General features: G+C 38.9%; 5 protein-coding genes and 1 non-coding gene across 7 annotated transcripts; 4 read left to right on the top strand and 2 right to left on the bottom strand.

The window, feature by feature from the left end:
- Nucleotides 1-354: 354 nt before the first annotated feature.
- Nucleotides 355-9032, top strand: LOC108812569 (phospholipid-transporting ATPase 3). Its single transcript, XM_018584859.2, has 27 exons — nt 355-791; nt 917-982; nt 1082-1143; nt 1327-1408; nt 1549-1659; nt 2062-2139; nt 2266-2362; nt 3002-3108; nt 3368-3433; nt 3622-3743; nt 3841-3916; nt 4002-4079; nt 4175-4291; nt 4460-4609; nt 4699-4803; nt 5259-5401; nt 5567-5668; nt 5752-5815; nt 5895-6107; nt 6270-6435; nt 6522-6601; nt 6686-6925; nt 7145-7366; nt 7486-7653; nt 7773-8135; nt 8225-8331; nt 8457-9032. The coding sequence occupies exons 1-27, from the start codon at nt 630-632 to the stop codon at nt 8758-8760; spliced, it is 3651 nt and encodes a 1216-aa protein (XP_018440361.1). The 5' UTR covers nt 355-629; the 3' UTR covers nt 8761-9032.
- Nucleotides 9033-10627: 1595 nt separating this feature from the next.
- LOC108807802 (uncharacterized) lies at nt 10628-14285 on the top strand. The gene is made up of 2 exons (XM_018580045.2): nt 10628-11876; nt 12055-14285. Exons 1-2 carry the CDS (start codon nt 10628-10630, stop codon nt 14283-14285), a joined length of 3480 nt encoding a protein of 1159 aa, XP_018435547.2.
- Nucleotides 14286-14704: 419 nt separating this feature from the next.
- On the top strand, nt 14705-16327 carry LOC108807042 (protein COFACTOR ASSEMBLY OF COMPLEX C SUBUNIT B CCB4, chloroplastic). 2 transcript variants are annotated; one of them, XR_008934948.1, is made up of 7 exons: nt 14705-14888; nt 14961-15133; nt 15282-15455; nt 15536-15717; nt 15813-15879; nt 15956-16039; nt 16126-16191. XR_008934948.1 is itself a non-coding variant. In XM_018579277.2 (7 exons), exons 1-7 carry the CDS (start codon nt 14775-14777, stop codon nt 16216-16218), a joined length of 891 nt encoding a protein of 296 aa, XP_018434779.1. In that variant the 5' UTR covers nt 14707-14774; the 3' UTR covers nt 16219-16327. The 2 variants fall into 2 exon arrangements, 1 of the variants encoding a protein (XP_018434779.1); XM_018579277.2 differs by having other exon boundaries at nt 14707-14888; nt 15809-15879; nt 16126-16327.
- A 68-nt stretch (nt 16328-16395) lies between these two features.
- Nucleotides 16396-17966, bottom strand: LOC108807041 (TORTIFOLIA1-like protein 5). Its single transcript, XM_018579275.2, has one exon. It carries the CDS (start codon nt 17773-17775, stop codon nt 16396-16398), a length of 1380 nt encoding a protein of 459 aa, XP_018434777.2. The 5' UTR covers nt 17776-17966.
- A 4240-nt stretch (nt 17967-22206) lies between these two features.
- LOC108807800 (uncharacterized) lies at nt 22207-23536 on the top strand. The gene is made up of 3 exons (XM_018580044.1): nt 22207-23058; nt 23142-23435; nt 23525-23536. The coding sequence occupies exons 1-3, from the start codon at nt 22207-22209 to the stop codon at nt 23534-23536; spliced, it is 1158 nt and encodes a 385-aa protein (XP_018435546.1).
- Nucleotides 23537-25817: 2281 nt separating this feature from the next.
- TRNAP-AGG (transfer RNA proline (anticodon AGG)) lies at nt 25818-25889 on the bottom strand. The gene has a single exon. It is a non-coding gene; the product is annotated as a tRNA-Pro (tRNA).
- Nucleotides 25890-26200: the final 311 nt, after the last annotated feature.

The raw sequence follows: 26200 nt of genomic DNA, 5'->3' as shown, positions 1-26200 counted from the left end.
TCTAACGATGTAGTTTACATCATCCTAAAAATATCATATAACATTTTTCTTAATTAAAACTATTTGTATTCGAAGATTCGAGATTCAGAATTATTTGCAAAAATGAGAAATACTATATCTGGTAAGACAATTTTATTTTACTATTTGTCTGCAGGAACTTAAAGAAAAATCTTGCAAGACAATTATATTTTTAGTTTTACTAGCAACAATGTGGGTATTCGAAAGGCGCGTGAAGAATTATCAACGCGGAAGGTATTTCCTTCTTTCTTGCATTAACGCGGATGGATTTTTGGGTAAGAATAACCCGAAAGAGAAATACGTATCGACAAATGCGAAAAAAAAAAGAAAAGTTGAAAAAAAAATTCAATTAAATTATTTACTTTCAACCCGAAGAAGCAGCAACTTTCTGACGAAGAAGAAGCATTACTCTTCAAACCAAAAAAAAAAAAGAAAAGAAAAGAAGGCTGAAACGGAAGAGAGGCTGGTCTTTGCTCTGGTCCTCTCTTTTTCCACTTTCTACCGGACGTCGATCACAACAGATCTCGTAACCAAAGGAGACGAATAATATATATATATATATATATATATAGTCAAGTCGGATATTCGATTTCTGACGCTGTTGGATCGGAATGGTTCGATCGGGTAATTTAAGCGTCGATTCGTCGTCGTCGGCTACTCATCGGCGGACGCCGTCTCGAACGGTGACGTTGGGTCATATACAGCCTCAGGCTCCCTCTTATCGTACCGTCTATTGCAATGATCGAGATTCCAATATGCCCGTCCGCTTCAAGGTATTTTTCCGAATCCGTTACCGAATATGCGCATTCGAATTTGTGCTTTTCGATCTGATTTTTTTCTCTCTTTTTTTTCAATAATATGTGTGTTTGATTATTTTATGGTGATTGTTTCAATTCAGGGTAATTCAATTTCTACAACGAAGTATAATGTTTTCACCTTTCTGCCCAAGGGTCTGTTTGAACAGGTAAATAAATATACGCATGGTTTTTTCTTTCTTTCTTGCTTGGATCTCTAAGTTAGGATGATGATAGATCTTAGTTGCAATGTGTTCCCTCCCTGACAGTTTAGGCGCATTGCAAACATTTACTTTCTTGGAATCTCCTGTCTATCAATGACACCTATAAGGTACGTTTTTTTCCTCCCACTTCCTTGGGATGTTATTGTTGTATAACTTTGACCATCTTTTCAAGTTTTCTTTTATGTTTATTTCATATTATATCCTCTTATTTTAGTTGGATTGAACTTTGAGGATTAATTATGCATGATCTGTGCTGTTATTTAACTAGATTTAGATTGTTTTTCCTGCAGCCCTGTGAGTCCAATAACTAATGTAGCTCCCTTGTCAATGGTGCTTCTCGTCTCTCTTATTAAGGAGGCTTTCGAAGACTGGGTAAGAGGAGGGATACTCCTTTGTTCTTCCTCTTTTTTAATCGCAGAAATTTCCCCCTTTCTCCTTGCTTTAGAGTAGAATAATTTCAAGACCCACCCGTGTCTCAGCTTCTAAATCATTCTATGCATAATTTGGTGCAGAAACGGTTTCAAAATGATATGTCCATAAATAATACCACTGTGGAGATCCTACAAGACCAACTGTGGGTACCTATTCCTTGGAGAAAGTTACAAGTTGGAGATATTGTCAAGGTTAATCTTTCTTATTCTAACAAGATGAGATGTATTTCTCTCTGGTTACCCTTTTTATTTAGTGTTGTGTGTTGCAGTGGGTTGTTGGAACACATGTTTAGTTGTTTGTACTTACTGCATAATTGTTACTCTGGTAGGGTTCAGTTACCTTCTGTGACTTATGTGTATCATTGTGCTGCTTTCCTCCGTGACATACAGTTTAATTGTGTTTTTTTTTCCTTTGTAAATGAGTTAATATTTATCAAACATCAGCTTTGTTGACATTTGGCGAAGGACACTTTGTTTAGGAAATCTGTTTGTGTTGACTACATTTCAGAGCTCTAATTTATAGTTTGATTTGATAATCTTGTTTATCTTTGAATTAAGATCCATAATAATTAAATAAGATTCTTGATTTTGCAGATAAAACAAGATGCGTTTTTTCCAGCCGATATTCTTTTCCTGTCCAGCACTAATCCTGATGGTATCTGCTATGTTGAGGTGCATCGTCTTCGACTACCCCTTTCAAGAAATATTGTGCTTTCTTTCTTTCCAGGATAAAAGCTGCTATTTAAGATCTTCTCTTACCTATTGTGTCACTCAATGGCCTATTTATCGTGAGTGCAGACTGCAAATCTAGATGGAGAAACAAATTTAAAAATAAGAAAGGCCCTTGAAAGGACATGGGATTACTTGGTACCAGAGAAAGCTTCTGAGTTTAGAGGTTAGCCTATTGCTTTTTTTTTGTCACCTTAGAGGTTAGCCTATTGCTTTGATTGGATTCATGCAAGATTTTTTTCGTAGACAGAGGTGAAGTGACGTCTAGTACGTAAAACTCTACGAACTAGTTTACTGATAAAGTTAGTGGGTTCAGGCGATTTAGTATTGGTTGTAGAGCTACTTGTATATTTTATTATCACACATTGGATCACTACCTTCTGGCTAAAAAGCTAATAAATGAAACTGTCTAAGAAAGGTTCACCTCGGCCAGGTTACTCTTTTGTAGTTACCCTGCCAATTCTTATATCACATCCTTAATCCCTGATGTAAGGATCGAAACATCACCAGAACTAATGGCAGCAAAGTCTTAAATAGCAGTCTGTTTTTTCTCCACTTGTTTAGTGTTTGTTTTGCGGAAAGAGTTGTTATGGCTCATTCTGACTCTGGTGATACATGTTCTTGTCTCTTATCCATTTTCTTTTCTAATTATATTATACATGTAGACTTAATTTGTGATTTCTCCGACTTTCCTTCTTTTTAGCTTTTATTTTCCTTTCTTCATCTCCGTATGATTGTGTTGCAAGTTGCAACTGTTTTACACATGTCTTCACTTTCTCCATCATCGGTGTCTTTTGCAATGCAGGTGAAATTCAGTGTGAGCAACCGAATAATTCTCTGTACACTTTCACCGGGAATCTTGTAATACAAAAGCAGACGTTACCTCTCTCTCCCGACCAGCTTTTATTACGTGTATGATTGACTGTCTCTGCTGTTGGCTTCTTTTTCCCCTTTTGTGCGTTATTTTTTGCATTTATGACTTGGTTATGCGTACTGTTTCTTTTTCTTTTATGGATCAAGTTGTGATCTACTTATGAGATATCTTGATTTCTTGGAACTTTATATCCATTGCCTTCAAAATTTTACTGAATAGATTTCCATGCATCTAGTGCAGAGCTTTATACCCTTAAATTTAATAATATTCTGAGACTTGTGAAATCTACATTTTCAGGGATGCAGTCTTAGAAACACAGAATACATAGTTGGAGCTGTCGTTTTTACTGGCCATGAGACGAAGGTAAGCTGTTGTGAAGCTTTTTTTATGTCGAAACCAGCTTACAAAACATGTGTTTATAGCATACATGATACATGTATTCCTAAACCTCATTCAAAATAAAAGAAGATTGCAAAGACTTACTCTGGTTTTACGTCATTGTATGCTACGCATAGTCTGATGTTGTTATATGGTAAATTCAAACTATTTAGGTGATGATGAATGCGATGAATGCTCCTTCCAAAAGAAGTACGCTGGAAAAGAAGCTTGACAAACTCATTATTACAATATTTTGTGTCCTTATCACAATGTGTCTAATTGGAGCTATAGGCTGGTATGGTTTCTCGTCGATCTTGTTTTTATCAAGTCCTGTTTCGATTGTTGAACCATGTCTTGTTGCCATACAGTTATCTATATTATTAACTTTGCAGTTCAATTGTGACGGATCGTGAGGACCTATACTTGGGTCTTCAGAAGTCAGATTGGGAATACCGTAACAGACTCGCGGTAAATAGCTTTGTATAGTTGAAGTTGATTCCCTCTATTTATGGTTTTCCGGTTTTTACCATATTGCTTCTATTTACTTCCACAGATAGGGTTTTTCACCTTCTTCACTCTAATCACTCTGTTCTCATCAATTATACCGATCTCCCTTTATGTTTCCATAGAGGTACGTTGTTCCTAGTATCCTATTTTAACTATCCGCATTACAGTTACTGGCATTCTGAGTGGTTCTATCTTCTCTCCTTAAATGAAAAAACCCAGATGATCAAGTTTATCCAGTCGACTCAGTTTATCAACCGAGATCTCAATATGTATCATGCTGAAACCAATACCCCTGCCTCGGCCAGGACTTCCAATTTAAACGAGGAGCTTGGACAGGTAGCTATCAGGCCATGTCGCGTATTGTTAATACTAATCCTTGCGGAAATTTGTTGCTTGTAATATATATATATATATAAACCGCTTTGTTCCTTATAATCGAACTGTCTCTAGAATTTATACTTTGATACTATTCTACTGACTTACAATTACTATGGTATCTTTCAGGTGGAATACATATTTTCTGATAAAACTGGAACGCTGACAAGAAATTTGATGGAGTTCTTTAAATGTTCAATTGGAGGAATAAGTTATGGATGTGGTGTCACTGAAATAGAAAGAGGAATCGCTCAGCGTAATGGCTTAAAAGTACACGAGGTATTATTTCTTTTCAGATGGGGAAGTTGCGTAGTGCATTATGTTGCAGTGGAATCATGTCTAATTTGCATCTTTACGAACATATTCAGGAAGAACGGTCGACTGGTGCAATAAGAGAAAAGGGATTTAATTTTGATGATCCAAGGCTAATGCGGGGAGCTTGGCGAAATGAGCCTAATCCTGATCTTTGCAAGGTGCTTTACTTTTATTTCATAGAGAAATTTTTCACAATATGTTATTGTAATAGTTAAGAGACAATGGGGTTATAGAGTTCTTGCTTCCTTTCATGGAAACGTTAGGTCTGCGATAGGTGTCGTGGTGTGAACTTGTAAGGTTATAATGTTATTTTGCTTAATTGTGTATTTGATAGGTGTTGAGATTTGAAATTGTAAGGTAATAACTCGAAAGGTTTTTTTTGGCTTCAAACGTTCAACCACTGCCTGTATTCTAGCTCTTTGTTCTGGAAGCGTTGTACTAAAAACTACAGAATGGTTCTTATTGAAGCATCTAAAAGTATTGTAACGAAATTTTTGTAGTTTAGAGAAGTTTCTTATTCTGAGTTTTAGATTTCTACTGTGTCTATTTCTGGGCATGCGAAACATACAGATATTAATTTAACTTTAAGGTGTTGTACTTTTGATATTTGTAGGAACTTTTTAGATGCCTAGCCATCTGTCATACAGTCCTTCCTGAAGGTGATGAGTCTCCTGAAAAGATCGTATATCAAGCTGCATCTCCAGATGAAGCTGCCCTAGTTACTGCCGCAAAGAATTTTGGTTTCTTCTTTTACAGGTGATTCTCATTACATTTCAGTTTTGAAAGACAAGATGACAATTTGCAACTAGTTAACTTACCCCATGATTTCCGTTGTTTCAAATTTTAGAGTTTTTCCCCATATATATGTTTGTTTCTCAAATCTCTGTTAGTATGTTTGAGACTAGTTTCTTGTAATTTCAGGCGTACTCCAACTACGGTGTATGTTCGCGAGTCTCATGTAGAGAAGATGGGAAAGATTCAAGATGTGGCCTATGAGATCCTAAACGTTCTTGAGTTCAACAGGTCTATAAGACAGTGAAATGTTTGTTTATTTCCTCTTTGTCGTGTTTTATGCATACCATTAAAATTTACATAATGCATGACAGTACAAGGAAGCGCCAATCTGTTGTATGTCGTTACCCAGACGGAAGGCTGGTACTCTACTGTAAGGTAATAGCTCTATAAGTATACTTAGTTCTCTGTGTACTTCAGTGTCAAATTTTGATCATTGTTTGGAACTTGTCCACAGGGTGCAGATAACGTAATTTTTGAGAGATTGGCTGATGGTATGGACGATGTTCGGAAAGTTACAAGAGAACATTTGGAACATTTCGGATCTTCTGGATTGCGTACCCTTTGCCTCGCCTATAGAGATTTAAACCCTGAAACCTATGATAGTTGGAATGAAAAATTCATCCAGGCAAAATCTGCATTGCGTGACCGTGAGAAGAAGTTAGATGAGGTATTCTATTATTTCGTACCTAGTTTTTTTTTAGGGATAAAAAATATTCTGTGATTATGTCCTTCAGTAGTGAGAGTGATTATATCCTTATAGTACAGTTTTTGAGTCACCAGGAAATAGTTTTATCATAGCTAATGAATGTGAGTGTTTTGATCCATGAAGGTAGCAGAACTTATCGAGAAGGATCTTACCCTCATCGGATCAACTGCAATAGAAGACAAACTTCAGGAAGGGGTGCCTAACTGCATAGAGACCTTATCAAGAGCTGGAATTAAGATATGGGTGTTAACAGGGGACAAAATGGAAACGGCTATTAATATTGCTTATGGTAGGGTGTGACACAACTTTTGCTCTTGAGTCTTATTTTTCTTCTTGCTACTTAAATATCTGCTCTTCGATTCTTTTATGCTACAGCATGCAACCTGATCAACAATGATATGAAACAATTTATCATCAGTTCTGAAACGGATGCAATCAGGGAAGCTGAAGAAAGGGTAATTATTTTACTGTTAATAGCTTTTCTTGCGTGGATTCAATCGGTTTAACTATCTTTTGTTCATAAATATTTTTGATGTTAGGGTGATCAAGTTGAGATTGCTCGTGTTATCAAAGAAGAAGTAAAGAAGGAGTTGAGAAAGAGCCTTGAAGAAGCTCAACTCTATATGCATACTGTAGCTGGACCAAAATTGGCTCTCGTTATTGATGGGAAGTGTTTAATGTATGCATTAGACCCGAGCTTACGCGTAACGCTGCTCAATTTGAGCTTGAACTGTACGTCAGTTGTATGCTGCCGTGTATCTCCGTTACAGAAAGCACAGGTAACTTTAGATGTCCATTTCAAAATAAGTTCGTACAGGTTGAGCCTTTATTAAAGAGAGACCTTATATACTACTTTTTTTTGTGGCTTTGATTTTGAAATCGGTAATCGCAGTTTTTGGTTTGAATTTCTGGCACTTAATTCATGTCCGCTAAGTAATTTGGTTCTATGTGCTCTTTTAACCGCATTCTAAATTTTAATATATGTGATGTAATTTCAGGTGACAAGCTTGGTGAGAAAAGGCGCAAAAAAGATCACTCTTAGTATTGGTGATGGTGCCAACGATGTTAGCATGATTCAAGCAGCTCATGTTGGTATAGGAATAAGTGGGATGGAGGGAATGCAAGCTGTGATGGCTAGTGATTTTGCCATCGCTCAGTTCAGATTTCTAACTGATTTACTTCTTGTCCATGGACGGTGGTCATATCTTAGAATCTGCAAGGTTGAGTTTGTCTTTTGCCGCAAAACTTTTTGAAACTTCTAATGATCTTTTACTTGGCAGATTGCGGAATAACATTCTTGTTTTTTTGGTCAATGTTCTAATGATCTCTTACTTGGCAGGTGGTCATGTATTTCTTCTACAAGAATCTTACCTTCACTTTGACTCAGTTTTGGTTCACATTTCGAACTGGATTTTCTGGTCAAAGGTTCTACGATGATTGGTTCCAGTCATTGTATAACGTTTTCTTCACTGCTCTTCCTGTCATTGTCCTTGGGCTGTTTGAGAAGGTACTAGCTTTTCTCGATCTCTTAAAACATATGCATATCCATCTTAACTTACTTGACCATTAGGACTATTTCCATTTTCTGGATTTGATAATCTCATTTCTGTATTGCGCTCTTGCTAGGATGTGAGTGCGTCCCTTTCGAAGAGATACCCAGAACTGTATAGAGAGGGAATACGTAACTCGTTTTTCAAATGGAGAGTCGTGGCAGTATGGGCTACTTCTGCTGTGTATCAGTCCCTCGTCTGCTATCTCTTCGTGACCACTTCATCTTTTGGTGCTATAAATTCATCAGGCAAAATATTTGGTCTCTGGGATGTTAGCACACTGGTTTTCACATGTCTGGTGATTGCGGTGAACGTGCGCATTCTTTTGATGAGCAACTCCATTACGAGATGGCATTATATCACAGTCGGTGGGAGCATTCTTGCATGGCTAGTTTTTGCTTTCGTATACTGCGGGATTACGACATCACGTGATAGAAATGTAACACCTTCCCACTCCTTTCCTTGAGTATATCTTTTGTTTGTTTATAACTTAGTAAATCTGATTTATTTCTTTACTCGTCTCCGCAGGAAAATGTCTACTTTGTCATATATGTCTTGATGAGTACATTCTATTTCTACTTCACATTGCTGCTTGTTCCCGTTGTCTCTCTTCTAGGCGATTTCATCTTCCAAGGGTAAGTAAAACCATGATATTATCAGTTTCAGTGCTGTTATTTTGCTCAAGAGTGAAATAAAGCGTACGCAGGATGTTTTGTAATGGTTATGACATGAGAGAGAAACTATGATTTCACTGATGCAGGGTTGAGAGATGGTTCTTCCCATATGATTATCAGATCGTCCAAGAAATTCATAGGCACGAGTCGGATGCAAGCAAGGCGGATCACCTGGAGATAGAAAACGAGCTAACACCTCAGGAAGCGAGAAGCTATGCGATATCCCAATTGCCTAGGGAGCTCTCCAAGCACACTGGTTTTGCATTTGATTCACCAGGTTATGAATCTTTCTTTGCGTCCCAGTTGGGTGTATACGCACCACAGAAGGCGTGGGATGTGGCAAGGAGAGCCAGTATGAGGTCACGGCCTAAAGTACCAAAGAAGAAGTAGAACTGATATATGCACACATTATTGCTGATTGGGGGTTTTGTTTTTGATAGGCTTTAGTTTTAAAATATAAGTAGAAATGTACCTCTTAAGGTGTGTGTTACTAATGATCGTTCTACGTTTGTGTTTTGCTCTGAACGCCATTTCTATAGCTCCACTTACAAACTCAATTGTGGAGAGGCAAGCATTAGGTTACTTCTTCCCCATGTACATACATTCGATTTACACCTCTGAGGTCACTTGTCTCGTTTTTATTCTATATCTATGTTTGTTTATTCTAGACAATGTTTTCAAGCATGATGCGCAGTTGCACAAGCATCGAAGTAAAACTATTCTTAGTCAGGTATCTAACATATAGAAAACCTTTAAATCTTTCTTGTCATTCTGTTTGATAGTTGGAGTTCACACGCATATAAGTAAAGAGATAAGAGTAGATAAGAGACGAATGAGCTTAGATCTTTGTTTAGGAACTTTGGACAAATGTAGATCTTTCTTGCCATAAAGACGCATGTTTTGGCTACACGTAGTAATTCTCAGATCACTGTCTGTTTTGACATCAACGCAAACGGCATCCTCAATGTCTTCGCTGATGACAAGACAACCAGCCGAAAGAAAAAGATCACGATACCAATGACAAGGTCGTGTGTCTAAAGACTATATTGTAGAAAATTGTTATACACAGCTATGATGATATGTAGAAAACGAGATTACACTGCTTTAGCTGATGTGGAATCCCCAATAAATTGTGAAACTCAAGAACCGAGTTCATGCTCCTGGTGAAAGAGTACAGCAGTCAGCAGCGGAATAAGAGATTCTGGAATATGAGACCGTTACGTGTGAATTAAGAGTATGAGACCAAGCTCTATAAGAGAAGAATGATAGAACAAGCTCTACAAAACTTTCCTCGTAATCTTTTCTGTTGGAACTGACTATGAATGACCCATATCAGAAAATACGCTCAATCAGAGCTACATATTAGTGGCGAATAGTATCCAGTGCAACTCATTGAGCTGTTTAAGTGTATTCAATTGCATAAATTGAGAAAACCATGAATGCTGCCTGCCTGTCCAACAACCTTGACTAATCACTGTTGGAGCCCATTCACGAGCTGGGCATATATTCATCAAAGGAAGTCCAACGACGAAGTGACGACCCAAACACCTAAGTAATCTCTCGGCGCACGCAAGGAACAAGAAGGGCCTAGGGACGTAGGCTGCACGGAGTTATAACAAGCAAGAGTACAATGATGATAGCATCAAATGTTAAGCCAAATTCTAAAGGAAAAGGAGTGGCATCTGATGTTGATCCAGCCAAGGAATGGCAAACTCCTAATAGGAAAAACAAGGCCAAGAAGGTCGGCAAGAAGCAAGATAGCTCTGTTGATTCTTCTTACAATGCTGGCCTTCCAACTCTAAGGTGGCCTTAGCGGAGAAGACTTCAGTAGCATCAAGCTCAGGTCAGGCTGGTTTGGTTAACAAGTTTCTCCCTCTGATCAACGAGGACCCAAAGGAGGACGCCGTTGATGGGAAGGCCAAGCCTATATTTTCTGACGGTACTCTTGTCGTGGCTTCATCGGAGTTGGGTGTCTCTTCTAAGGATACTCCTATAGCAGTGGGTTCCTTGTGTGTTCCTTCTTCAACTACTGAGAAGTCCACCCAGCAATCCCCTATAATCCCTCCTTCTTCAGCCTTGGTCTTAAGTACAGGGAAAGGGCTTCAGTCGAAGGTGTCTTTTCCCTCTCCTAAATCCTCGGCAGAGAGAAAGAAGAAAAAGCGCAAATACTCCTCTCCGGTTCGGCAAGGAACCAGTGGAACCAGTGGTATTCTTCCTATCGAATGGAAGAAGGATCACAACCCCCCCATATAATCCAATGTCGAGTACATTTTTTTGGAACGTGCGAGGACTTACCGATAATACAAAGCATAACCCGCTGTCTTCTTGGATCAATAGACGGTCAATTCTTTTTGGGGCGCTTCTCGAAACGCACGTTAATGAAGCAAGCAAGCAACTTATTTTGTCTTCTTTGGGCCCTGGGTGGTCTCTTTTTGATAACTACCACCAGTCTCCGTTAGGAAAGATCTGGTTTATATTCAAAAACCCGGTTACAGTCAGGCTTCTTTTTGCGGATCTTCAATCCATCACCTGCGAGGTAAAATTGGAAGATGGGATTACTATTATCTACACAGCCATTTATGCTTCAAACGAGGAAGACTACCGGAAAGATCTCTGGTTTTCTTTGAGGGATACTTATGCGGCTTTTGATCTGCCAAGCAAGCCATGGATTGTAGGAGGGGATTTCAACGAGATTCTCCATCCTGATGAAACCTCTAACCTAGGTATCTCATCTACAACCCGTGCAATGCGTCTGTTTGGAGAATGCTTGGGGGATCTAGGTCTTTTCGACCTTCCTTTTACTGGTCCTAAATTTACTTGGACAAATAAGTGTCCGTCAGCGCCAGTGGGTAAAAAACTGGATAGATGCTTGGTTAACGGAGCCTGGATCCTCCAGTTTTCTTCTAGCTACTGTGAATTTTCTGCTCCGGAATTTTCAGATCATAGCCCCTGTCATATTCAGTTTTCATCGCCTCCTCCAGCTTTTGGCACGAGACCGTTTAAGTTTTACAATCTACTAATTAAGAACCCGCAGTTCTTAGAGGTCACCAAAGCAGCTTGGGCTGCAGCTGGGCCTCGGGCTTTCACATTAAAGGAGTTCGGTTTCAAGCTGAAGAGTATGAAAAGGCCGATGAAATCCCTCCACAGAGACAACTATAGTGACATTGAGAAGCGGGTGAAGCAGGCGGAGGTCAGTCTCACATCTGCTCAACTTGTTGCGCTAAATGATCCCACTTCCACTAATGTTCAGGCAGAGGTGTGGGCTAAGGATCTGTGGATTTCTCTTCGTCTTGCCGAGGAAAGTTTCTTCAGACAGCGCTCTAGGGTTAAATGGTTGGGAGAAGGCGACATGAATACTCCTTTCTATCATGGCATGATGACTATGAGGAATGCCCTAAATGCAGTTAAACAGCTTATCTGTGACGATGGAACTGTTACTCAATCGCTCCAGGAGGTTCATGCTCTTGCGTTGGAATATTTTGAGGGTATCTTGTGTACTATTCGCGGTATGTTCTGGCCAGATCTCCCAGAATTTCTAGAGTCCATTATCCAGCGTAAATGCTCATCTCAGGATAAGTCCGCTTGCTTACTTTTCTTCACTCCCGATATGATATGTTCTTGTATCCGGAAAATGAAGAGCAACAAGACGCCAGGACCTGATGGTTTTCCAGTTGAATTCTTTAGGGGCACTTGGTCGGTGCTTGGAGAGGAAGTTAACTACTCAATACAAGCTGAACTCAACTACATCTCTGATGTCTTCTTTCATGCCTACATCTCTGAACTCAACTACTCTAATCCTTCTACCTAAGAGACCGGGGGCGAATACTATCAGAGAGTTTAGACCCATAGCGTGTCTTAATACTCAATACAAGCTGATCTCCAAGCTTATATCCAACAGGCTTAAGGCAATCCTCCCGTCGATCATTCTCCCAAACCAAACAGCCTTTGTGAAGGATAGGTTGATTCTTGAGAATATCTTGTTGGCGTCAGAGGTTCTAAATGGTTACCATAGAGAATCGACTGTCCCAAAGATGACACTGAAGGTTGATATAGCGAAAGCTTTCGATTCCGTTCGGTGGGATTTTGTGCTAAGCACTCTTCAAGCATATGACTTACCTCCAATTTTCATTGGTTGGATTAGAGCATGCATCTGCTCGCCATCCTTCTCTCTCAGCATCAATGGGGTTTCTTCTGGTTATTTTAAAGGGAAGACTGGCCTTAGACAGGGTGATCCGCTCTCTCCTATTCTCTTTGTAATGATGATGAATATCTTATCTCTGATGTTAAACAAAGCTGCAGCGTCTGGCTCATTTGGCTATCATCAGGATTGTGAGGATCAGGAGCTGACACACTTGTGTTTCGCCGACGATTTACTTATCTTCATCGACGGTTCGGAATCTTCCCTGGAAGGTGTTTTCTCGGTCTTATCGGATTTTGAATTGATGTCTGGTCTCGCGGTTAATGTGAGCAAAACGACACTGTTCACGTCCGGGATGATGGAAGCGGAGAGTCAACGTATTGCTAACCGTTTCGGCCTGGCTCGCTCTAACTTACCGGTTAGATACCTCGGCACGCCTCTCTGTACCAAGAAGCTCTCTTTCTCAGACTGTGACCCTCTCCTGCTGCAGATCAAAAAGAAAATGAGCTCATGGACTACAAGATCTCTTTCCATGGCGGGCAGACTAACCATGTTAACCTCTGTCATCTCTGGTATCATAGGTTACTGGTCTAGTGCTTTCCTCCTTCCAAAGCGGGTTATAAAAGCTATTAATTCTCTATGTAGCTCCTTCTTGTGGCACGGCACCATCGGAATTTCTACAGGAGCAAAGGTCGCATGGAAGGATATTTGTACTCCTAAAAAAGAAGGGGGTTTGGGCATTAGGAACATTGTCACATGGAGTGATACATGTGCCTTGAAACTAATCTGGATGCTCTTCTTTAGAGCAGGCTCAATCTGGGTAGCTTGGATAAGGCAAAGATATTTGAGTACGGGCCCGTTCTGGTCACTTAATGAGAAGAATTGTTCATACTCATGGATGTTCAGGAGATTACTCAAATTGCGGTCTAAAGCTTTGGAGTTCATCAGAATTTCTATTGGCAGAGGGGACATCACCTTTTTCTGGTGGGATCCTTGGACCCCATTCGGATCCTTGTATACCTATCTTGGTCAGGATGGTCCGACTCGATTGGGCGTCCCTTTATTTGCGCTTGTATCTGAAGTATGGAACGGAAGCTCTTGGTCTCTCCCGGCGGCGAGGTCTGGTCGTCAACTGGAGTTATTATCGTTTCTCACTACTGTTGCCCCTGCTCAAGGACCAGATATCCCTAATTGGATTATTAATGGGAATTCTCACAAATCCTTCATCTCTCGCTTGATCTGGGATTCGATTAGGCCGCACGTCCCAGATAAAGAATGGGCTCCAATTCTCTGGCACAAAGGTATTATTCCCCGCCATGCTACTACCACTTGGCTTTTCATTCTTAACAGGAATCCGACCCTAGATCGCCTCCACTCTTGGGGTCTAGAAGTCGAGACTATATGCATCCTTTGTGGTAATGCAAATGAATCGAGGAACCACCTTTTTTTCGACTGTCTGTATGCAACAGAGGTCTGGAAATCTGTATGTGCTCGCCTCAATTTCACTGATCCTCCTCTCTCTTGGAATTTGATCTTGACTTGGCTGCCGAATGCGGCCGCTGATCGTTTCGCTAAAATTGCTCTACTCCAAGCGTGGCAAGCTTCAGTCTATATCATTTGGCAAGAGCGCAATCTCAGGATCCACTCAGGATTGTCAACTCCTGCCTCTGTCTTGGGGCGAAACATCCATCGCATTCTCTCTGATAAGTGCACGGCAATGGTCTCTCTAGGCCTGAAATTAGGAACTCCTCTTCTCCGCTTTTGGAAGCCTCCTTGATGTAACCAGGATTTTAAGATCTTTCTGTTTGTAAAATACTCTCAACTCTGAAGTTGCTTGCTGCTCTCATATTTTTATTAATGAAAATCCTTTAACAAAAAAAAAAAAAAAGAGTACAATGATGATCGCGGAATCAACTTCCTAACACATAGAGAAAAGCATTCAAGAATAAAGCAAGAGTATAATGATGATCGCCGAATCAACTTCAAGATGTGGCCTATGAGATCCTAAACGTTCTTGAGTTCAACAGGTCTATAAGACAGTGAAATGTGTCAGGAAGTTGATTCGGTGATCATAATTGTATTCTTTGTCTTTTGAAATATTCGTGTTTCCAAGGAAAAAAAAAGGTATTTAAATATTCATTCGGTTATGGACTGGTTAGATGGTTATTTCCGATTTGGTAAACGTCGTCGTATGAAGATATGTTTATTTCGCTCCCAACGGCCAAATTTTCATCTGTAACCTCACTCCCTTGTTTGTTCGTCTGCAATGGAAGCGAGATTCATCAACCAAATTCAAATCCCGAAAAACCCTAATCGCAGATTCACTCGTCCTCCCCACGATTTCCCGCGATTTATCAGAGCTTCTTCTTCAACCTCACAGGTTCTCTCTCTCTCTCTCTCTCTCTCTCTCTCTCTCTCTCTCTCTCTTATCTTCTGGTTTTGGTGTCAGCAGGAGCCGAAAAGCTACAGAGGTCCGAAACCGAGCAAGAACTTGGTGGCTGATTTCGTTTCCAGAAACGACGACTCGGTCCGGAGCCTGCCGATCTACGTCGGAGGCGCTTCCCTCTTGGCCGTTCTCTTCAATCGCGCTCTTTCCGGTATCGCTCCTGTTGCCGATGCCAGCAGGTAATTTTCTCTTAGCTCCGGTTCGGTTGGTTCGACCGATTTTGATATGCGTCCGGTTCGATTGGTTCGTGGTGACAGAATAAAACACATTTGCCTTCGTGTTGTAATGTGATGTGATCAAGTTGTTGTTCATTTGGTGGATTTTTAGCTCACAGTCAAGAGCGGATCTTCTGGCGCTTGGGTTGGCAGTAACCAATTTATTGACCGGTTTAGTCTGGTTATCTATCCGACCAAAGACCATAACACCAATAGAACCTGAAGGTGTGGACTGCAAAGTCTTGGAACCCAATCTTCCTGCATCAATAGTCTCCGAGTTGTTATGGTAAAGCTCTGCTTTGTGTTAAGATGAATGCACTAAGAGAAAGATAGTTTAGTAGTAATTCAATCTGTGTGTGTTTTCAGGGCTTGGGAATCTCTTAAGGTGGCAACATGTTGTAAGTCACTGGTTATTGTCTACAATGGCATCTGCCTTATTCAAATCGGGATGGCTGCTAAATCTCCGGAAGATAAGAAAGCAGTCGTTGTAAACACTGATAAGCTGATGAACGGATCGGTTTACCAAGGGGTAATGAAATCAAAAGCACGTAAGTAGAGTACTAACTTTCAGTTTATATTTCTGCTAGAAATATATGAATTTATCCTCTGATAAGAAAAGTAATGATTTGTCATTGTCAGAAAGTTACTTGGCAAATCTTTCTCTTTATCCTGGGAGATCAGAGCTGCCATTTCTGCCTCCAAATACACAGGTTTGCTGAGAATTTGAGAATCATATTTAATAATGGAACTGTGTGACAAGATATATATTGGTTTTGTCTCTGTTAGGCGGTGATTTTGCAGCCTCTTGGGGATAAAGGAGTCGCAGTTATTGGGGGAAACACGATTAGAGGCTTCACGTCTTCAGACCAGGTAAGGAAAACTTTTCACTTCTAGTAGCTAACAAAAACTAAATAGGACAAGTAAAAAAAGAGTTGGTTTGTTCATATCATGTTTAGGCATGGATATCTTCAGTTGGGGAGAAGCTAGATGCGACATTAGGGAGATGTTTTGTTGATTCGAATGAGAGTTCCCAAGAAACAGATCAGTAAAGGTAACACAAAAGTCAGAAAACAATGTAAAGAACTTTGATCATGTGTTTACACAAAGTGGAAATGTAAAAATAGCTTCAAAGAAATCATGAAGTGTGTTTAGAGTTCATGTATAAAACCAAGCCCAACTATGAAGTGTGTGCTCAGGTAGAATGAGGCTTTTGGAACCCTTTTTCTTCAGTTCTGTAGATGGGCGTTGCGTTTGTGGTTGCCATTTTGTGTTATGTTGCGAGACACTAACAAATCAGTGGAGAGTACACTGAATGATGTCTCTAGACAACGCACTCGTCTCCCCAGAGACTGCATTTCGTTCTGCGAGCTCTCCATGAATCGCTGAAACAGATCTAACAGACCAGACTGTTGCTTTTCGATCCGAGTGATCTGGTTTCTTATCAGAGACAACTCTTCTTCTGCATTATTTCTCTGAGACGAACTACTACTCTCTTCTCCATCACTACTCTGAACAACAGCAACAAGTTGTGGCTTGATAGTTACATTCTCTTTGTCCTTAGACAGCTTTGGCTTTGCAGGAAACAGAGCTCTTCTAGTCCCCAATGGCCGCTTCTCTTTCGACTCATCTTCAACATCATTTAACTTTGAGCTTGTTGCTATGTTTGTATTCTTATCTTTGCTTCTTTTTCTCGAAGAAGATGACTCTGGAGAATCATCTTCTCCAAGGTGCTTCCATAAACTCAACGTATGGTTCATCGTCTCCCTTACAAGCTTAACCTTATCAAACCTTCTGCTCTCGAGAACACAAAGACATGCCTTCTTATACAAAGGAGCTAACTCTACTTCAGCAGTAGCTACTCTAGCCATAACCTCCGCAGCAGCTTTCCTCGCATGCCAATCCTCGCTGCTTAGAAACTCCAACACGTTAGGTAAAAGCCAATCCATCACGGCCCTGTCGCTGTTTCTACCTCCAACGGCGCCGATCACGCTCCCAATGGCTCCTAGAAGCTCAGGTTTCGCCTTGAAACCTTCCGACTTAAGAAGCTTCCCGATCTTCGGAAGCGCTTTCTGCAACTGCTCAACGTCAGGATCACCGGCCGCGTCAACAGCCGCCGCCAGGCACACGGCGGCTCCTATCTGCGCGTTGGTATCGCAGTCGTGGATCAACGTTTCGATCATCGGTCCGGCGAGGACGGAGAAAGGCGGTTCGGTGATGTTGGTGGTCATATCGACGGAAGCGGTTGCGCAGGCGGCGCGGACGGAGGTATCAGGATCTCGGAGGCGGCGGAGGACGGTGGAGACCAGCTTGGGGAGGTGAGGAGCGAGGGAGTCTCCATGGGAACGAGAGAGGACGGAGACGAGGGAGACGCAGTGTTTCCTGACGGGAGTTTTGGCGGAAGAGTCTGTGGTTTGGAGACAGTTTATAAAGAGGGAGAAAGACTCTGGTGAGAGGTTGAGAGCGATCGAGTCGAGCTCAGCGGCGGCTAGAGATTGAGTGTCGCGATCGGAGAGACGGTTGAGACAGGCGATGACTCGCTGCTTGAGATCAGTAACCGTTCTAGGCGGGGAAACAGAGGGAGAGGAACGCATTTGAACGGAAGGCATTCAAGAGAAAAATAGGCAAGGTTTGTAGAGAAAGAAATAGATATGGCGGCAGGAAAAAAAAAAGGCAATGAAGATGAAAGTTTGGTTGGTACTTGCCTTTTAAACAAGACTCGTTTTTGCCTTGCCTTTTAAACTTGTCTATTTTCACCACCTTTCCAACCTAACTTTTCTTTTTACATTTACTCTATACAAAATAATATTTATTGTTTGATATATATATCCTCAATACTCATACATATCTCTATATTTATTATTTGATATATATATAATATATATATATATATATATATATATTATATCCTCAAATACTCATATATCTATATTATTAAAGCAGAATTACTTATAAAAATTTAGAGATAATTATATTATCATACCATTATTATATTTATTAATTATATTTTAATCAATATTTACCAAAATCAAACTAATTATTGTAGCATTTATTATTGTAGTTTTTAGAAATAAGCTATTCCCATATATTCTATTATCTCTTATATTAAACTAATTAATACCTACAATAAAGAACACACAAAAATGATGTGTTTTAAATACAAGTTTATTTTTCACTCATCCCTTAATTAAATTAACCATTACATAAATATGTGAATAAGTTGCGACATGTAATATTTTTTTACCATTCCTTAAAATGCATATAATTTTTTTTCTTTAACCGTTTTTGTTGAAGTTTTAAAAATAAATTTAAATCGTGATTGAAAAAGTTCAATAAAAATTTGATATAAGTTTTAACTTTTAAAAATAAAATTACAACATGATTTGTGTTTATTGATTTAAAAATAAATAAAGTTAAATAGCTGATATAATACCAACCAATCATCCACTTTCTATCTATTAGAAAGATATAAAATAAATAAATCATTTTTTTTGAAAGTGCAAATCAAAATCTAGTATATATATAGAAATGTCCTTAAATAGTCTTAAATTTTTTTGTCACAAATATAGCATCTAAGAGTCAAAATAATAAAATATTTTATTAAATAGGTAAATATACATTTATACCCCTGAATTAATTAATCTAGCTCTTAAAATTTAGAACTAAAAGGTCGGAATTTTTTGGGATCAGATTTAAAAATTTAAAAATAAAAAAATAATATTAATTTCGAAATTAAAAAAAAAAGAATATAACAATAGTTTTATAGAAAATTTTGAATTTGAAAATATAAAATTTTATTTTTTTGCTTTTTTGTTTTATTTATTTATTTAGCTAGAGTATAAATGTCTTTTTCCCTCTTTAATAAAATATTTTAGTCATTTTATTCCTTGAGTGTTTTTTATGACAAAACTTTAAATGATCTATTTGAGATAATTCCCTTATATGTATCCTAAAATGTTGACAATTCCATAATTTTTTTTCTTAAGAAAAAATCAAATATAATATTATTCTAAACGGCGTCACCTAAGTGGCAATTCGGTCTCATCTGAAACTATTTTCTCAAAATCTAATTTATACGATTCAAATCAGTTTAAATTGGTTAAAAATCGATTAAAATCTATCTAAATAGTGTAAATGTGTTAAATTAAGCAATAATATTAGTATAAATCCATAATTTTTTAATTTATTTTGTTTATTATATCTAGTTTTTATAATTCATCGTAATAATTTTATAGTTAAATTCAACAAAAATAGCTCATATAAATGTAATATTTATTAAAATAAATCAACAATTTGTTAATGTCTAGTCTAGACTTCACCTACGCTCTAAGTAATTTGTGTAGTCGATACTTCTTTATAAATCGTTCTAGTTACCGCCTAGTGATTGATCTTGGACATTGATTAATTTGATTTTATCGGACAAATGATTCTGTTTCTTTTAATTAATGTTCTACTACATCAAAATATATTTCGTTTTAAATATACCAACAAAGATTCTACAACGTGCGCAGAGAACAGTTACGCAAATCTCCTGTGTATTAAAATTAATAATGGGAAAATGTTGCGACTAACATTAACAACCATACGTGGTAGATTCTTTTTTCTCACGTAGCACGCAGGTTAAATATTTTCCTAAATGAGTGGAATTGTATTAGAGTTAACTAGCTCAATATACCAAAACAAACCCAAAATTAATGATCTACCATGTACAGTGTAAAATTGGGCCGAGAAAATAAAGTGGTGCTAGCGAAAATACCGAAAACCCTTTTCGACAAAACTATTATGTTAGGTTAGTGGAGCTCGGGTCGGGGGGGGGGGGGGGGAGGCGGAGTCGAGCGTAGTGAATTGAGCGGAGGTGGCGATTGAGACGGCGTGAGCTAGCCCCTACTTCTTTTTCTCCTCTCAAATCCTTCCCTCTTATCAAAACTAAACCCTAACCCTCCTATGGATTTATAAACCCTTTGGAGACGAAGCGGTTCGAGCGGCGGCCGGAGAAGTCGGAAAAGTCGGACTTGAGATGACGGCACGGGGGTGGGAAGGGACGCGCTGCGGGAACCATCGACAGTGGTCGGGGTTGAGTTGTCGGGGGCTCCGGGGATGGGTGTTGGTGGTCATGGACGTCGGGGTAGGGAAGAGCGGAGGGAGGACAGGAGAGGTCTCGATGTGGAGAGGAGCTCGGGGGCGGAGCTGGGCGTCGAGAGATCTCGGCCGCCAACGATCTCGTGGGTGTTGGTGGTCATGGAAATTGGGGAGGCTTGACGGGGGTGGAAGTCGGGGTAGGCTTGACGGCGGAGGAGTTTGATGGAGATTTGAAAGCGGTGGAGTTTTGATGGAGGATTTACGGTGGTAAAAACCAGAGAAAGTTTGAAGGTGGAGGAAAGGAAGCAAGCGGAGGAGAGAAAGAAGGAGAAGGAAGAAACATAATAGGGATATAGTGGTCTTTCTGTTTTATTGTACAGTGGATTACAGTTGCATATGGTATATAGCTAATTATGACATATGTTATGGGTAGACAATGCAAATATACATTGTATTACCCGCTTTTCCCATTTACCTGTTTCCTAGGATCCACAGTTGATTCCGCTTTCCTTTTCTTGTGTATATTGAAAAAGGTTGCAGAGAATCTAGATTGCAGACATCTCAACTCATATCTACGAAAAATAAAGGGAAATTTGCTAAAAGAGAACAAAAAAATGAGGATGGTGTCCTAATGGTATAATCCAATCAAAAGTTGTCCTAATGGGATAAATTTTTTACTAAAACCCAAAATTAACCTTTCTTTAATCAATTTTAGAACTAATTAAAACGAAATTAATAAATCATAATGCAAAAAAATTAAAAACTATTTTTAAAAGGCAAAATAAAAAGAAAGAAATGAGATAAATTAATGAAAATACTAAAGCTACACCATTTCTCTCTCTCGCCTAATTATCTCCGCCTCTCTCTGTGTCGCGAAGAAACCCTAGGAAGCGATTGTGTCTCCTCCTCCGATGACATCTCTGCCTCTCAGCCTCTCTCCAGCCCCGGTGTAACCCTTCGTCTCTCTCTATCGCCGCCTCTCAGCCTCTCTCCAGCCGTTCTGTCTCGGCCTGTCCGTCTCACTCTATCTCCGCCATCGTCTCTCTTTCTCCGCCTCAACGGCTATCGGTGTCTCCACCTCTCCGTCTCACTCTATCTCCGCCATCCTCTCTCTTTCTCGGGCTCTACGGTTTAGGTTAAGGTAAAACTTGAAACCATCTAGGATTTAGGTTTTGTTTTGGTGTTATCGGTTTGGAGAGTGCTTGGATTGATTTGTTATGTCTGACCCATCTCATTCTTGTCTGCATGGTCGATTACATTTCTCTGCCTCTCTCTCGACGATCTCAAAGGCGATTTGGAGCTTCTATTGGTGCTTGCTGAAATCGCTATTGTCTTCACCCTCTCCGCCTCTCTCTTTCTCCGACATCGGTACCATATAAGGTATCATTACTTACTTCTTCTTCTGCTTCATCAGTTTCTTTGTGGTATTTGTGTGTTTGTTGTTAACAGATGATATGAAACAATATCGATTGTGAATTGTCTCACTTGGAGTAACTGATTAATTTTGTGAATTTTTTTTGGTTAACATCGTCTCCTTAATTGATACAGTGTTCAATGGTTCAGTTGAATTTGAATTTGTTTAAGTTTTGGGACTATCCTATGCCTTCATTTGAATTTGTTTAAGTTTTGTGAATTGATATGGTATTTGTTGCTATGTGTTTGTGTTCCTCGGGTTCCTCTTTGCCTGAATCAAGTGTGATAAATAATAGTGTTGCTGTTGTATATGTTTACTCATTTTCTTCCTCTGTGTTTGTGTTTCTTTGTTAACAGTCTCTGTTGTCTTGTTCTCAATTTTTTCTTATTACTAGGTTGTTATTATGACACTGGCTGCTTGTTTACATTGTTATTGTGACACTGAATGCTTGTTTGGGTTTCTTTGAACAAAGAGCAAAGTGTTTGACTTTATCTGAACTTCAGTCATTTTGTTTTGAATAATTAATTTTTTGTTTTACTTTGTAGATATGGAGGCAGAGCTACCTAAGCGAGTGTATGCAGAGGGCATGGAACCTCAGGTGAAGAAGATCAACAATTGCTGCCGCATGCAACTCATCAGGGATCTGAAGAAAGCTATGTCTGCGGAGTATGATGATGTGAAGAAAGATCCTCTTTTCACACACATCATGGCTATTGCGGAAAATAAGCTTCAGTTCTCGGGGAAACTGGTGGATAGCTTCTTATGCAGGCAGCTGATTACCTCAAAGAAGCATGAGAAGTGGTTTGTATTTGGGAGGACGCCTCTCCGGTTTTCGCTTCAGGAGTACCACGCTGTGACAGGCCTAAAGATTTCTCGGGAAGATAGCACAGGCGTAGTTACTTTTAAACCCGACGGGGGGTTTTGGAGTGAGCTAGTAAGGAGAGGTGGTAAGATAAGCTTGCAGTCGATCAAGAAGGAACATCTTCAACAAGTGAACACCTGGACCCGAGTTGATAGGATCCGTTTGATCTACTTGTGCGTGATCATGGGAGTGGTGATGGGGCGTAATGAGAAGGTGAACATCCCTCATATGTATATTAAGTTGGTGATGGATCTTGACAAGCTTCGGAAGTTCCATTGGGGTCTTCACTCCTATGACTTTCTGCTCAGTTCCATTGAGAAGGCTAGGAAGAGGTTGGGTAAGAAGGGCAGCTACATTTTCGAGGGTTTCTCATATGCTATCCAGATTTGGCTTATGGAAGCAATTCCGGATTTTGGAGAAATATGTGGCAAGAGAGTCTCAGACAGCTTCAGAGGTCCAATGTGTGGCAATTGGAAAGGAGTTGCAAAAGTTTCTTATCATGACGTCACAAAACTTGAAGACTCTTTTACTGACAAGGTATGCATATTTACCTTATTTGATTGCAGCCTTGTTGTATTTATTTTCTATGGCTTTTAATGTTATAAATGTTTGATTTGTAGAGTGTCTTGTTCTCCGTCATCTCAGTGAGTGGTAATGATGTCTTGCTCGATCAAATCTACAGAAGGAAGGGTGAGATGGAAGATGAACGAGTCGACCTTATCCTGGAGAGGATAAGGACAAAGTTTGATTGGAGCAACACAGACTGGGAAGTTATAGAAGCTGAAGACACTGTAATGGAGGAAGCTGTGACGGATGATATTGATGCAGAAGCTGCTAATATGGGCGAGGATACTGCAGTTGTAGCAGACGAGGAGACCTCTTCGGTTGAGGTTACAGGAAAAGGCAAGAGAAAGGTTCATGACGAAGGAGCGGAGACAAGAAAGAAGTTGTTGCTGTGTAAGCGAGCAGCTGAGAAAAAACAGAGTGTTGATCGCGAGACTAGAAGTTTCATTGAGGGTCTCATCAATACATCTGTCCCGTCTTAACAACTTGGAGCAGAGAGGAGTTTAACTTACTATCTATGTTCTCGGTTTCACAGATCTCAGTACCTGCCTCATAGGCATCCTCATCAGATTCGACTCCGTCATCCTTTTCTTTCTTCTCCTCGCTCTGAGTCTCAGAAAACACTGGAGCTTTGTCACTTCTGTTCAAGGACTTGCTCTCCTCTTCATCATCACTTGAATCAGATGGCGACATGTTAAGATCAAATTCTGCTTCATCTGGATTCTGACCCTTGGCTTTAGATGTTACACACAATAGAGTAGAAACACTCTTTTCAACATAGCCAATAAAATTCTTAAGCTGTCTATTGTTTGCAATTATCACAGGTGGGGAAGTTGATGTATTGATAAACTCAGTAGGTAGATAACTGAACTCCAAATCACCTAATCTATCTTCTTCCATATCAAAATCCTCCACAACCATTCCTTTTAAATCCTCTAAAGTAGAATTTGAATCCAATAGCAGTAGTCTAGCCCCTTTGTCATCAGCAGAAAAAACCCATCCACTATTTCCATCTAGTTTCCAAACACCACATGTAGTATAGATATGCATCTTAGAGAAGAAGAGTTTGTGAAAACAAAGGTGAAAAACAATGGAGATGATGAACAAGAGAGAAGAATCGATTTTTTAAAAATTTTTGACAAGTAAAAGTCGTGAATATCAAGTTTAGGAAGTTACCATAATCTTAGGAGATTTTTAGAATATTTAGTTGCCAATTTTTCATTAATTTTCGCTAAAATTCAGTTAGATATATCCGTAGAAGGCGCCTTCTAAATCTTTAGAAGAAAGAGTAAAATCCAGAATACATATTCTACTTTTTTTAGACGTACGAGTAAATTTTAGAAAACGTTTTCTACTTATTTTAGATAACTTGAAAAAGATAGAAGATGCATTTCGATGGAAAGTAGATACCTTTAAAAAAGTAGAATGCGCATTCTATTTTTTTAGAGGTTTTGAAAATAGTAGAAAGCTAATTCTAGAATAAGTAGAAGAACTTGTTAAGTATAGAAATCGCATTCTACTACACCAATTTTAGTAGAAGACACATTCTACTTTTAGTAGAACGTTTTTTAATTTTTATTTGACAACTTTTTATTAAAAAAAATTACCAGCTTCTTCATACAGTGGTTTTATTAATTATTGATATTTTTAATAATTTTTTGATTCACAAAAGTATTTATTTTATTAGTTTTCAGAAATACAAAGGGTAAAGAGGACAAAAATCTCATTTATACCATTAGGACACCACCCTCATTTTTTTGTTCTCTTTTAGCAAATTTCCCAAAAATAAAACTAAGATTCGCCGGCAATTTACTATTTTTATAACAAGCAAAAAATGGAAAATACGGTTTACTCATGAGCTGATGAGCCAGTGAAGCAAACACGGTTTCTTCCTCTTAAGTCTTCACACGTAATATAACGTGAAAGGGGATTATTGTGGATTCATATAGTTTCCTACTATTATACTTTTCGAGAAAAAGGCTGTACATTGATAAATTCTTAACTTTATTATTTTTATAAAAATGTTCTTAATTTAGAATCCAGTTACGAAAAAAGTCATAATTTAGAATGCGATGGTAGCCATCATGTTTTCCCATATGATGAAAGTGCCAAACGTTTATGGTGGCCATGTTTGTTTCTCATGGCTTACATCTTAAGTACATTTTCAATACTGTTTGTTTGTGTGTTCGTATATATATATTTATAAAACAGAGCTTAAATCTTGAAATTTTGACCCTTTTTGGAGATCGGATCTTTCCAATATGATTTAAGCATGCAATCTCGAAGATGTTTACTAAGTAACTTAGGAGTTTAGGAGTTTAGGAGTTTTATAGCCGTTAACCTTAGTAATCTTTTCTGTGTGATGTTTAGCAATAGATAGATTACCTAATATTAAATGTAAAACTAAAAACTGAAATGTTTACAAAGCTTTTAAAGTTTAAACTATATCTACTGTTTAACATACCACAATTTTAACAGTTGTTAATTTATTTAATTTCTTTTGTAAAACTGAAACGCGTGACATATTTGCTGATGCACTAACAAATAAAAACATTTACCCATTTTGTCTATAAGATTCTTTTGCAGAATGTTGATCCAACAAGAGGAAAATCGTTTACAAGAAAGACTCCTATGGGCTGGGTATGTTCCACAATGGACCTCAATAAGATAGAGGTATAAAGGAAAACTAGCCCAATAGTAAAAATCTAATTTTATTAGTAAAAAAGAAAATTGGGGCGTTCCGAGAATTGAACTCGGGACCTCTCGCACCCTAAGCGAGAATCATACCACTAGACCAAACGCCCTTGTGTCTTACTAGATTCGTAAGCATAATATGTCCTAATTAGGTCAGTAGGAACGTGAAGTGCAAACTACAATATAGGGAGCTAAATGAAACCTACAGTATCACAGTAACAGAAATAGATGAATCATAGATCTCTACGGAACTCCAAAGAAACCAGACGCAACCATCAAGTTATTTTCAGTCTAAGATTCAACTTCATGTTGTATACTCATCCCTCTTGAGAATGCAAGAGAAAAGCATAAGATACAAAACAAACAGCGTTCCCTTTACACCCTCCACATAGTACTTGTCAAACCACAATTACGTCAAAAG

This window comes from Raphanus sativus, chromosome 6, assembly GCF_000801105.2.
Source record: "Raphanus sativus cultivar WK10039 chromosome 6, ASM80110v3, whole genome shotgun sequence".
In the NCBI taxonomy this organism is placed as follows: Eukaryota; Viridiplantae; Streptophyta; class Magnoliopsida; order Brassicales; family Brassicaceae; genus Raphanus; species Raphanus sativus.
This window is presented reverse-complemented; position numbering and strand designations above follow the sequence as displayed.

Excerpts from the sequence above, each read along its gene's own strand:
- LOC108812569 (XM_018584859.2), top strand. The coding sequence starts at position 630 with ATGGTTCGATCGGGTAATTTAAGCGTCGATTCGTCGTCGTCGGCTACT. Across the intron at positions 792-916 it reads ATATGCCCGTCCGCTTCAAG|GGTAATTCAATTTCTACAAC; the intron begins GTATTTTTCCGA and ends GTTTCAATTCAG. Across the intron at positions 4,610-4,698 it reads ATGGCTTAAAAGTACACGAG|GAAGAACGGTCGACTGGTGC; the intron begins GTATTATTTCTT and ends GAACATATTCAG.
- LOC108807802 (XM_018580045.2), top strand. The coding sequence starts at position 10,628 with ATGTCGAGTACATTTTTTTGGAACGTGCGAGGACTTACCGATAATACA. Across the intron at positions 11,877-12,054 it reads TATCTTGTGTACTATTCGCG|GGGCACTTGGTCGGTGCTTG; the intron begins GTATGTTCTGGC and ends TGAATTCTTTAG.
- LOC108807042 (XM_018579277.2), top strand. The coding sequence starts at position 14,775 with ATGGAAGCGAGATTCATCAACCAAATTCAAATCCCGAAAAACCCTAAT. Across the intron at positions 15,880-15,955 it reads TTCTGCCTCCAAATACACAG|GCGGTGATTTTGCAGCCTCT; the intron begins GTTTGCTGAGAA and ends TGTCTCTGTTAG. Across the intron at positions 16,040-16,125 it reads GCTTCACGTCTTCAGACCAG|GCATGGATATCTTCAGTTGG; the intron begins GTAAGGAAAACT and ends TATCATGTTTAG.
- LOC108807041 (XM_018579275.2), bottom strand. The coding sequence starts at position 17,775 with ATGCCTTCCGTTCAAATGCGTTCCTCTCCCTCTGTTTCCCCGCCTAGA.
- LOC108807800 (XM_018580044.1), top strand. The coding sequence starts at position 22,207 with ATGGAGGCAGAGCTACCTAAGCGAGTGTATGCAGAGGGCATGGAACCT. Across the intron at positions 23,059-23,141 it reads AAGACTCTTTTACTGACAAG|AGTGTCTTGTTCTCCGTCAT; the intron begins GTATGCATATTT and ends TTTGATTTGTAG.